The sequence below is a fragment of the Eretmochelys imbricata genome, chromosome 18 (genome assembly GCF_965152235.1).
Source record: "Eretmochelys imbricata isolate rEreImb1 chromosome 18, rEreImb1.hap1, whole genome shotgun sequence".
Classification (NCBI taxonomy): Eukaryota; Metazoa; Chordata; order Testudines; family Cheloniidae; genus Eretmochelys; species Eretmochelys imbricata.
Genome location: NC_135589.1, coordinates 21,735,456 through 21,747,748, shown reverse-complemented (window position 1 = coordinate 21,747,748; position 12,293 = coordinate 21,735,456). Strand labels below are relative to the sequence as shown.

The 12,293-nt window shown below is 42.0% G+C and overlaps 1 protein-coding gene across 4 annotated transcripts in view; it reads left to right on the top strand.

Moving 5' to 3' along the window:
* Positions 1-12,293, top strand: part of NPHP4 (nephrocystin 4) — a 97,963-nt gene that overhangs the window by 35,927 nt on the left and 49,743 nt on the right. For all 4 annotated transcript variants that reach the window (XR_013348343.1, XM_077837184.1, XM_077837183.1 and 1 more), the window contains exons 9-10: positions 825-951; positions 10,756-10,938. Coding sequence is in view for 3 of the 4 variants with exons in the window: in XM_077837184.1 (XP_077693310.1) it covers positions 825-951; positions 10,756-10,938 (310 nt within the window). In the remaining variant the exon portion in view is untranslated. The remainder of the gene's footprint in view (positions 1-824; positions 952-10,755; positions 10,939-12,293) is intronic.

Here is a 12,293-nt window from a genome sequence, read left to right as displayed (position 1 = left end):
GTGGCTGGTTTCTGCTGCTTTTGGCTGCCCTGTGGTGCTCCATGTCACTCCTCTTGTCAGTGGCAGATGGGCTGCAGTCCACAGGGCTAGAGCATCAGACGGCCTTCCTGCGTGCCCTCCCGGGATTTCAGTTCTGAGAAATCAGAATTGGAAAATGGGCAGGGCTGAGGGAGAAAGCTCATTACCCAGCTCTGGGCCCCATCCTGCCTGGCGTTGAGCACCTTCCCATCTCCAGAGGGAGCTGAGGAGTTTGCAGATTCAGGTCCTGTCCAACCCATGCCGCTATGGGTCAGCAGAGCTCTGAACGACTCGTCCCTTTCTTAAAAAGGCCCGTGGTGTTTTTGAGGTAGAACAACCCCCAACAACAGGTCTGGGTGTTCAAGAGAAGAATGTTTCTCAGGGGCTTGTGGTGGTGGGCCTAATACAGTTGAGCCATGTTGTTTGGGCTGTACAAAGCCTTTGCTGTTAAAATGTCAGTGAATTAATTGAACTCATCATAGGAGTAACTCTAGAAGCACTTTCCCACGGTCTGTATCAGGTTTGCTCTTAGATTGTAAGACCTTTGGGGGAGGGACCATCATTTTGTTCTGTGTTTGTACAGCACCTAGCGCCATGGAGTCCTGGTCCCTGGCCCGGGCTCCTAGATGCTTGCACAATACAAATAACAACTTATAATAATTTCCAGACCTGTGCTCAATGCCATGCAGTACCAACAGAGCACCAGCAAGGGATGCAGCTGGAATGAATCAGCTGGAAGCTAATTTCTGCAGGACTATAATAAACAGCCCCCATTTAATCTGTGGTTTTGTTACATTCTAACGCAGCATGGTAGGTCAAGCTCTGGTTTTGAGAAGCCGCATTCGTTTGACAGAGATGGTCCGTCACCCAGCATTCGCAATCATCTTCCAGCTGGAGTATGTCTTCTGTGCACCAAGCAGAGCCGACAGGAAGGTAAGAGTGAATGTAACACTTACGAATAACTGTTTCTGCTACCCATTGTGTCCGGAAGGATCCAAAGTACTTACAAACTATGCATGTACAGCATCGCTGACGTTCCTTAACTAGTCACACAGCATATTCTTCCAAAAGACCCCGATAGCTTCTTGACGCTGTTCTGTTGATCGGTGACATTTTTAGCCTTTCTGTGATTAATTATTAAAGAACATAAATCTGTACCTGATAGACCAGAATGCTATTGTGTAACTATATATTCTGACCAAGTTTTACAATCCTCTGTTACCGAAACAATAGACAAATGGCACCTTCTGAGCAATTCTTGGCTGCAGTATAATTAGTGCAGGTATTAAAGACACATGCCATCTATTGAAAAACTCCTTATGAAAAGGTTAAGATGTTTTGCCCCTTAAAGAAAAATTGAGTAGTTTCTTGCTAATGCCTGGCTTTCTAACTTCTGAAATGCTGAATTGTACTGCATGTCATCCAGCTGGATAATAATTGCAGCTCCTTCAGCGCACTAAACTAGTATTCTCAGATTAGATGAGAGGAAAATTGAAGAGACAGATACTTGCAACTCAAAATTATTGGTTACATTTATTGTAATGAAACCATTCTTCTCAGAACTGCATTGATATTTTGTTTTATCACCAGAACAACTTAAAATTAAGCTCAGAAACAAGTTTGTAGAAAGTTTTCAATGGAGAAAAGGTCTGGAAATGATAGACTGTTGAAAGCTTGACCTTCTGGTAAAGTGAACAAAATGATTCAGATAAAAATATACATTGTGCGACATCTATAATAAAGACAACTATAAGACTGCATTACAGTGCAACCTTTTGTATACAGTAATTTATACCATGGGAAACCTGTTTTCAAGAATCTTGAAAGAAAGATTTTGGAGCCTTGTGACTCAGAGCTGTGTCACAAGTTTAAGGTTTTCCAACCCCCATGGTAAACTTATATACACTAAGCTAAAGTCCCCACGAATATTTGTGATGATTTACAGCTGTTTCCGAGTGATACACACTGTGAGTTATATGTTAAATTTGGTTGCTTTCAAGTCTTCTCTGAAATATTTAAGCTGTGGTAGGCTGTTTTGGCACATACTGCTCCTCTTGCCTTGCTTTTGAGGCTTTGCGATACTTCATAAATTCTCTCTGATGGAATGGTTTCATCGTAACAAAGTACTGGATTCCAGTTAACAGCCCGACAAAGTTCTTTCTTCAGTACAGAGTGGAAGTCAAGTGTTCCAAAAAGGAAGATGTGGTTTTTCCCAGAAATTGCTGACATTGTAGAACAAAAAGACGTTAAGGCCCTGGGGCCCAAAACTCCCATTGACCTTAATGTGTGTAGAGCCAGGCTCTTTCTTCTTAAAACTTTTGTTATTTCATAAGGTGCTCTTGATTTTTGCACCTAGGGTATATAGGCTTAGAATCATAGAATATCAGGGTTGGAAGGGACCTCAGGAGGCCATCCAGTCCAACCCCCTGCTCAAAGCAGGACCAAGAGTTCTTTTAGGAGTTCTCATCTCACACATTCCAATTTCAGCAGTGGTTGAGTATTTAATTCAGTTGATAAACCAAAGAAAGCACAAGAGGTTTTACTTACTGTAACATATCACTCCCTATTGATAATTATTACTAGCACATTTAATCCTTTTCATTAATACAAATGATCACTGGGTCTTAGCTCTTGAAAATGCACTTGGTAATGCTCTGGTTTTCCTTCCTGTTGCTTTTTCCCCACAATACATCACTCTTGAGTAGCAATCTACTTACACAGTAAGTGCATTGATGAAAGAAAAACAAAAATTTGTTCTTTTAAAAATGACTATTGACTAAAAATCTCAAATTTGCAACATAACAGAAATTGAACACAGACCTGAAGAAAGGCACCCTAAAGAAAGTGATCCTTCAAAGAGCATACAGCAGACTTATTTCTTTTGGTGAAAATTCCTAATGAAATTGTGATTGCTAATTTTAGATTCCTCTGCTTTTATTAATTAAATTATCTATCTTAATCCCTCTGTGTCTCTGGTCTTGCAAATTGGAAATTTTGATTATATTTGTCATTTTAGCCTACAATATTCTGCACTTAGCAGCTCTGACTTGGAGAACAGCTCCGATTGTCTCATGGTGAAACTATTGAAACTTCTTTATTTGTTAACCAGAAGGTCACTTTGCTTTGTGACAGCAGCAGTGTCTTCATGCTCCTGCTTGGCATTGCATGTCCTCTTCCTTCAATCCCCAAAACCCCTCAGGCAGTGGCTTCTCCTTCACTCTCTAAACAAAGTCCCAGAAGATAAGAGCTTTGGTTTCCTAGTCTTCAGTTCATTCTCTTCTGTTAACTTTACAGGCCCTCAGTTAAATATGGAAGTGGCCTTCTATTCCGTTTTATTTTAGGTGCTTTTAGGAGCAAGTACAGTTGAGGAGCTGATTGGGTCTTGACAGCTGAGTTGCTTGTTTGGAATGTCACTTACTTCACCACCTGGAGATAGCTATTGTCCCATTCTGCACATAGGCATGTAGTGCTCAGCTGGCCCCCCAGCATCTCAAGCTGCCTCAGGAATGTCTGGGCTGCGGGATCTGTAATGGAATCCTTTGGTTGCTAGTGAAACAGGGAAACACTCATGCTATTGGTAAGAGTCACTAACAACAGTCGCTTCCACTCTCGTGCCTAATCGGCCTTCACCTCCCTCAGATATAATGAAAATTGTCAGGTCAGGCATCCTATGAATGCATGATTTCTCAGAGGATTTGGTAGTGATCTGAGGGTGTCGTGCAGACCGTTGTCTGCTAATCAGATCGAGTGTATGAGGCATTGAGAATAGAACTCACAACCTGGTGTGGCTACAGTGTAGGTTGGAGAAAAACTGCACTAACTCTGCAGAGGAAGAAGAGAGAAACTGTCAGTGTTGTTGTTCTGACTCTTGGTAAACATTCTGATGCTACAGGGCACCAGGAAAGAACCCAGAAAGATAGACAGTGAGCAAAGGAGCAGGGTCAATAGCTCAGTCACTCATGGATGTCAAAGAGGGCATATCTAAAATGTTCCATCCCATAGAAAGAAGCTACCCACATGTTAACCTTTGGATGCCAGCCATCACTGGACCTGCCCCTAACAATAGGCTCTCAGGCCAATTTGATCCTTTCTTTCTATTGCTGAAGTGAGTGCTCAGTGAGGCTAAATGTTAAAAGCTGTTTGGGCTTATTTGCCTGTTAATATCATTAGGCACCGCAGCTCTGTACTGTTCTGTACCCCCTTTGATTTGCAAACTAGAAAGTAGAGCTGGTCAAATTAAGAGTTGCGAATCAGATTAGCTGGGAATTTAGTTGCTTGTTCTGTCCTTGAATGATTCATGCTCTTGACATCTGTGCATGAATCCATTCTTAAGTATTCTCTAGGTAGTTTGGACAAACAGTTTTCAGCTTGTGGGTTGTTTGGTTTAGCTAATCTATTCACTATACATTATATTTGGTCATCCAAATCACATGATGTTGCTTGTTCTCCATGTCTGGGCCACTGAATCTTCTTAGAAAGGAGATTAGCAAATAACCTCTCATGCACATGAAAGTATGTATATGAGAATCAGCCGTTCCCCAAACACCCATGTGAACAAAACCCATTCGCGTCAGTCTTTTTAAGGAGCGAATAGTAAGGTGGCAGGAACATGGCAGAACTGAAGAGCACTACAGAATTTGAACACGTGCATAAACACAACTTTTCCGGATTCACCCCACTCTTCTAGAAAGTGGTGTTTGTTTCTTACGGTTTGATCCAACACCCATGGAAGTCAATGGAAGTCTTCAGCAGGAGTTAGATCAGGCTTTTAATGTGGATCCCTTTGTGCTAAAATCATAGCTAATTGAGAATCTGACTCCCACCTTGTGTTGATCTAAATATTTAATGTTATGTTGGAACATTATAAAACCTGGAGCAAAAATTGTACTTGACTATAAAGTGTCTTTCAGAATCAAACAATAGCTCCTTTTGTAGCTCACATGTTGCTTCTGAAGAACTATTTCAGTCTGTAGGGTAGAAAGGCAAATATCGCCCATCAAAATGACAAAGTGCTTTTTAATGGTCCCACATGTAATGTGGCACAAATGGGCTTATGAAGTCTTTCTAATTATATGTTAATTTTTTCCGCTATAAATGGAGAAACCTAGCCTGCAGCAGTCCTGGAGTGCTCTGGCAAGCTCAATTGGAGAATTTCAACTTTGAAAAAGCGAATTCTTCTTTAGGTTTTAGTACAAAATGGAATTTTTGCACTATGAAAATAATTCATCCTTTCTTGGTCCTTTTTTGAATCCTTAACTCCATGAGTGAGTTTAAATCTTTTATTGTTCTGAGGATTTCAAAAACACAATTCACCGACTTTGGATGAATTCCCTGTACCAATATTATGCATGCTAGCATACGTTTATTGGGATAAGTGCACACATTTAAATTGTTTCATCCAGTTTTTTAGTCCAAATTCTGGAGCAATGCAAAATTGTGGCAAGCAGACAGAAAGCTATTCACTACCATTATTGTCTTTAACGCTGAGGAATTCCATGGAATCAGTGATGTAAATGGGGATCATGCAATAAATTCCTTCCCACACCAACCCAATGTGTGACCATCTCATACCCCGCATCATGAGATGTGACTGCCTGGTCCCTAGGCACAACACCGAACTGGTGCACTGAGTTGATTTCAATGGGATAAGACTTCACATTATATTGTGTTGGGCGGGATGGGAATGGATGTGAGCTTCTCCACCTATATCCTGAATAGTAAGCATAGGCCATTTCCAGCAGTAGGACATTGGGCAAGACGCGTAAGTGATCTGATGCAATGTTGCAACCATGTTCTTCCCTGCGTAGATGGTAGTTTTCACTCCTTGAAATACCAGGTAGGATAAGTCCAGTTAATGCTATATAAATGTATCCTCCATTAAAGATAGGAATCTCCCTTCGGAATGCCTTCAGCTTTGTCTTCATCACCTGTGTTGGTTGCTGTGCCTGGACTCTGTCTCTTGGCAGCCACGCTTTGGAATAAAGGTCTAGGCTATCCCTGTGAGAGCTCTCAGCAAGGTATGGACACCGGAATAGGTTTGCTTATTGCAGTCTTCCATTTTATCCTTGAACCTGGAGGGTTTGAGTAACTGGGACTCAGGCTGTGGTGGGAGCATTTGAGCTTCATGGAGAGTGGAAGAGGGCTTGGGAAGCCTTTAGGTTTTGGGCGTTGGTTCAGTGTGAATGGATTTTAATAATATTGTGTGCATGTAATTAGGACCCATGATGGGTTCATATTTAATATACATAAATATGTAAAATAACAAATGAGTCAATCTTTGGAACTAAAAAAGACCCGTCTAATACTTTTATCACAAAATGGGGGCAGGTTTGGCCTACAGTAGGTTATGTTTATAGTATCTAAATCCAAAATAAGACCATTTTCACTTCTTTGGTGAAGAATGTAGCTTTTGTGTTTTTTCCATATGGAAAAGCTCATTAATGCAAGAGACTGTGTTACAAGTGCAACCTCCTGTAACAACTGCGTCTAATGCTTTAATAGAAGGTAGACACAAAGTATTGCTAAAATGGCCAGAGTCATCCAGTGCTTTGCATTGCTAACTCATTGTTAGAGTGAGAACACGTAGGTTTGCATTAAAATGATTCCGCCCTGTTAACCAGCACTGTCTGGATGAGCCATTTTTGCCTTATTTTAGTAAATTGAGACCCTAATGACTTGGATAAAGATGATCGAATTCAGGGAGACAAGGGATTTTTAAATGGTCTGTTTTGCATGCAGTGCCTGAGGCAGACAGCAGGGGAGCCTCATCCTGGTGGACTGATAAATTGCTCCTCTTGCCCTGTTCCATGTACGTGGCCTGCCTGTCTCTCTCTCTCTCTAGGGCTGGGGGATTTCTAGCACATGTTGTGCAGGCTGTCACCTACAGGGATCCTTTACTATTCCAGCCATTAGTTTGTAGTAAGAACGTGCAGCTTAATCAATAGCAATTGATTTGTTATGAGTCCCTAATTGTCCCGCTAAGATGATTGTGAGAGGGTCATTGATAATGCAGTAAATGTCATCTCTCATTAGAGCTGTCCAAAGGAAAACTGGGGGGGAAATGGATATTTATATAAGTGACACATGCCCTACTGGCAGATGGGATTTGTATTGATTGGGAGAAGACAAGCTGAAGAGAACCATACAATTGGAAAATTAGATATTGGATTCAATGAATTTAAAAAATTAAAACCCGAGGACCTGCAGAGGTCTGGGTATTTGAATGCAGATTTTTATTTTATTTTTGTACACTGATAAGAAACTTAAATTTATTTGAATGAAAGTCCAGTTCTAGGTGTAGTTTAAAAAAATAAAGAATCAAAGTGTATTTAATTCTGGAAGAAGGTACCAGACCGAGAGCTCTGTCGGCTGAAGTCCCATGCTTAGCCATGGAACAGATACAGCACGAGCAGCGGGAGCTAGATGCTTGTCCTACATTGTCTCCTTACCAATGTGCTTTAAAGCTGCCCTGGAAGGAGCACCTCTAGGAGATCAGTTTAGCCTCCATGGCTCAGTTAGTCCATGCCCTCAGCTGAGACTGCTAACAATTATGGTAGTGCTTTTAGTGATATGGTCCCTTGTACAATAGGACGTGGGCCACAGTCTCATCTGTTTCTGTCCATCCAGAGACATTCACCCAGTAACTCAGCACCTATATAAATTCCAAACTGATACTCTCAGAGAGCTCAGAATTTCTGCATTTCTCTTCCCACCTCTCAAGTGGAGATTTTTTAATTTAGCCTTTAAATATTTTGGCTAGATTGGGTGGCTCAAAGAAGCTGGTCTCAGATCTAGTCCTGAGGGCCCTGAATAGTGTGGCTATGATATCTTCTGGCTGCTGAGACAGCTTTGTCTCCTTACCCACTCAGTGTTGGCTGACTGCTCACTGCTGATGTGGGCTGACTTCGAGGTGAAAAGCTCCTAGTTCCAATATCCCTGTTGCCTTGTGCAACCAACAGAGATTTATGAACACACCTACAAATGCTGCTCTGTATTGTGCCTGAAGCTTGTGGTCTTTGAGGATGCTGGTAAATAACAGGTCTTCAGCCACAGTCTCCACTCTCCTGTGACTGTTTGAGAAGGGTAATTCATTGCAACTTCCTGCCCAGTTCATAGATTTTGTTGCTGGCAGAATAAACCCAGCTGAAAAATGGAGTCTTTGCAAACTTCTTTGAAGTCTCTCTGTCCTTGTTGTCATTATGTAAGTGCTGACGTTGTCCTGGGCTCTGAACAAGGCACAGAATGAGGAAACCCCTTCCCTAAAGAGTTATCTGGCAGCACTGGGGACATGAAAGGGAGATGTTTAAGCTGCATGCCTCCAATGGATATATTACATTCAGAACGAGGCTGATGGGAAGTGGGCATTCCTGTATGTGCTGCAAATCAAAAAAGAAAAGAAGAAGGGTGGGAAAGCTGGGCCAATGCAGGTGCTTTTAAACTATTCTGAATCCCTTTGGCATGCCCATGGCAATGTCCCCTCCTTTCAGCTACCACTGCAGCAAATTCTGTACCAAAGAGCCTGCTTCCCTGCCTACATCTCCCCCTCTCCTTCTCTCCTGCGTGGTGCACCGGGATGCTGTCCACGCCGCTGTCCTTGCCTTTGAACTTGACACACATAATTCAGCCTGGAATGTCAACTCAGGTAGCACACAGGTGCTACCTGGGCAATCCTGAATCCTCTGCCGCTCGCAGAGCGTCTGTCTGTGACTTTGACATTGCTAAAGGGTTACGGAGCCTGAGATGGGATTAGCATCCATCTGACATGCTGGTGTGCTGTAAACTGCACTGATGGGAACCGTCAAGCCAGGCCATCAATGGCTTCAAAGTGAACCCAATTAACCTCTGCACTCCCTTTATGCAGAGCGGTTGATCCCAAAGCTGATTGTCATGCTAATCGCAGTGTCCTCTGTACCATGATCAGCACTTTGCAGGGAGCTACAAGAGGGATTTCAGTACTGACAGACCTGTAAGCTTGTTTTTATACATACCCTTCTATAATGTCCGATTTTAAGGGGAAGCTTTTAAAGTGATTGTCTGAGTGGAACCCGTTCGCTCCTTTTTAGAATACATTTCCCACCTTGGAGGACATGGCTCAGAAGTATACTGTTTATACTGCCATTTCAATGTGGGAATTAAAATTGTTTTTAATGGTCTCACTGGTTCTTGCAGCAGAAAAGAAATCTCCGTCTCTATACGGGCAATGTGTCGTCGTGGGAAACACAGTCCCAATGATTATGGCAATGATGGTAATCCCTCAGCAGGGTCCGTGCCAGCACTCACATTGTAAACCCTTCTAGGCAAAGTTTATGTTGGCTCTGGATTGAAATTTGGCCAGATAGTCATAGTGCAGGAGAAATGGGGCTGTCATTTTTGAGAGCTAGGTATGGAAAACGTTACATGCTGTTAACCAAACAGCCTTTCCTCCTCTGTTTTTGGATTATGTCACAAAGGTATGAAGTGCGGTTATCACATAGCCTGATTGCCAGGAAATGTTGTATTGGTAGCACGCACGGCAGAGATTTGTTACACTTACGTTGTGGATAAACTGGATTTGTGCTTGTAAAATAAAACGTTCTAGAGCCGAATGCGGTCCAATGGTTAAAGCAGGGAACTAGGAGCCAGGACTGTCTCCAGCCATGCCTCTGAGATTGTATGTGACCTCAGACAGCTGATCCTGTTCACGCAGATGTTCCCAGTGACAAAGTATGAAGACGAGACGACAAAAAACTTGTGCTAAATCTAAGCACAGTTGTCTCTGACTAGCAGGTAGCAAGCTATTCCAAGTTCTCCACGAGGCCTCAGCAGCTCCTTTTCACAAAGAAAGATAATATTGGTACTTCTTTAAGACCTGCAAATTCAGGGATTTGAAGAGAATTTTTTACATTATGAGCAAAATGTGGGGCTGGAAAGACAGATAGCATGCTTCAAAATAGTACACCTCAAAATTGTGTTGAGACAATGGAAGTTATGGCTACAATATTGAAGTCACAAGGGGAAAATACGTAACTGAAGGGAAGAGCCCTGGGGCAGTGGACGGTATTCACTTTCTCCATATTGAACTAATACTGGAGTGCTGCCGTTCACAGTCGTTTATTGTGTCCTTCCTATTTATTGTTGTTCAGCTGGAAAAATTACCCTTCTGTGTTGGGAGATGAGAGAATATGGTATCTCGCCTCTCAGTAAATATAGCTTCCCTCCTGTGTCCTAGGAACATCCAGCCTTCACATGCAGAGATTTAGGATTTTTCAGGTATGCAATAGCAGTCTCTTCAGTAACAATAATTGTGTGTGTACGTTAGTAACCGGTAGAGGCCTTACCATGTGGAGTAGTTGCGAATATTTGCAATGGTAGTGAGATGGGAGGCTAATTTCTTTTCTAATATTCATGGGTTGTGCAGAAATGTATATGCATCTGTGTTCATTTTAGGTCATCGCTTATGATGTGATGCACTGTTCATTCTGAATATTGATTAGGGTTGAAAGCCAAACAAACAGAAAAGAAAAAGGCTGCAGACAACATGCCTGTCACTCTGCTTGGAGATGATGAGGTTCCGACGAAAGATGGCTAAAGGCAGACGATTATTACCATTCAGTGGGCAGAAAATGGCTAATGGCCAATTCCTGTTTGATTTTGGGTTGGATGACAGCAGTCTAGAGTGGCACAGAGATAGAGTTATGGCACCACACCAAATGCTCTTCATATCTGTTTATTTACTCTCATATATATTTTTAATCCTAGGCATTGTCCATTTCCTCTTTGACGAAAGCAGCCTATATGCATTCCATCCGATGGACTGTTTGGAATCCTGTGCTGGACTCGAGTTCCATGGACGTGATCTTACCACTGCAAGGAAGCGCCCAGCATAACCCCAGCCATGTGTTAGTTTACAAGATGCCCCCCACCAGCATGAGCTCTGAAGAGGTAAAAAGAAGCTCTTCTGAGCTCTCCTTTAGCGAAGGTGCATCAAAACCACCCTACAGGTTTTCAGTATACACACGGCACAGAGCATTCTTGTTGGTTTAAAAGCTTCATACAAGAATCTTGCTAAGTAGCCCAAACCCAATGCAAACCAGCCACTGAGTGAACACACATGAGAAAAGGAGGAAGGATAATGCATCAGAAAATACACATTGCTCATTTATTTTGTCAGCTGTTTGGTGCTCATTATTTATATGAGATTCATGCCAAGTGCGCTGTCATATACTTTATAAAATTATTTATTTTGGCAGTGTCTGGATTTTTGTGCTAGGTGATGTACAGAAAAATAGCAGGTGATAGTCCTTGCTCTGAAGAGCTTACAGTTCACTCTATATGATCCTTCACTTTCCTAGGAGCTGTCCTTTAATATTAGAGAGGCCAAAGGGAAACCACCAATGTTTGGGTGGCTTAGTAAGGGTCTGTGATTAGTGATGCAGAACAAGCACCCATCTCTGAGAAAGATGCTTTCTGTACAGAATTCCATTATAACACTAAACTGGGTCCTTCACATTCACACACTAATGGGGAAAAGTCATGACACTGGATTCTATTCTGTATCTTAACTATAGATTGCGTAGAGAGTGAAGATATGTGTATGTTGCTTAAACTTTGTTAAACTTCACACAAAGTGTGGGGGCAAGGAGAGTTTGCAAACATGGTTGAGTGGTTTCGCTAGTCCATTCCATTGCACATACAGTCTTTTCCCAAGACTTTTTCTGGCTCTAACTGGAAAGTCTCAATGAAAATCTGTTCACCCTGCATTTCATAAGAATTGGGAAAGGGTGCAAGCTTTTGACAAATATACTGTTCCCAGATGATTTTCTAGTTTTAACCATAATCTGGCGGCCACTCTTGATATATGAACCTCATTGAGAAGGCAGAAGGTGCTAAAGAAATTAGTTAGTCCTTTGGGTCAGTTTTTTTATCCCCCCTCATGTCTCTCATTTTAAGTCTTTCTCCTGCATTTGAGCCTTGGCAGTTTGAGAGATTAGGAACCAGATTCTGCTCTCAATTACAGCATGTAAATCCATAGTAGAGGCTGCTCCAGTTTTACAAAATAAAACGAATAAAGAATGAATGTTGTGTGCTGTGCAACACAGGCAGAACCATTCAGGCAAAACAGAAATGGAGAAATAATAGAAAAGAATTGAAATTAGCCAACACAGGGTGGGCCTTGGAAGGAAATGCCTGATATGGGATCGGGTGCCTGGTTCCTGATAAGAATGAATCTATTACAGCTGGGGGTTGAGTGTATTTCATTATTGGCTGGTGGAAAGATTCACGAAAGAGAGCAAAGT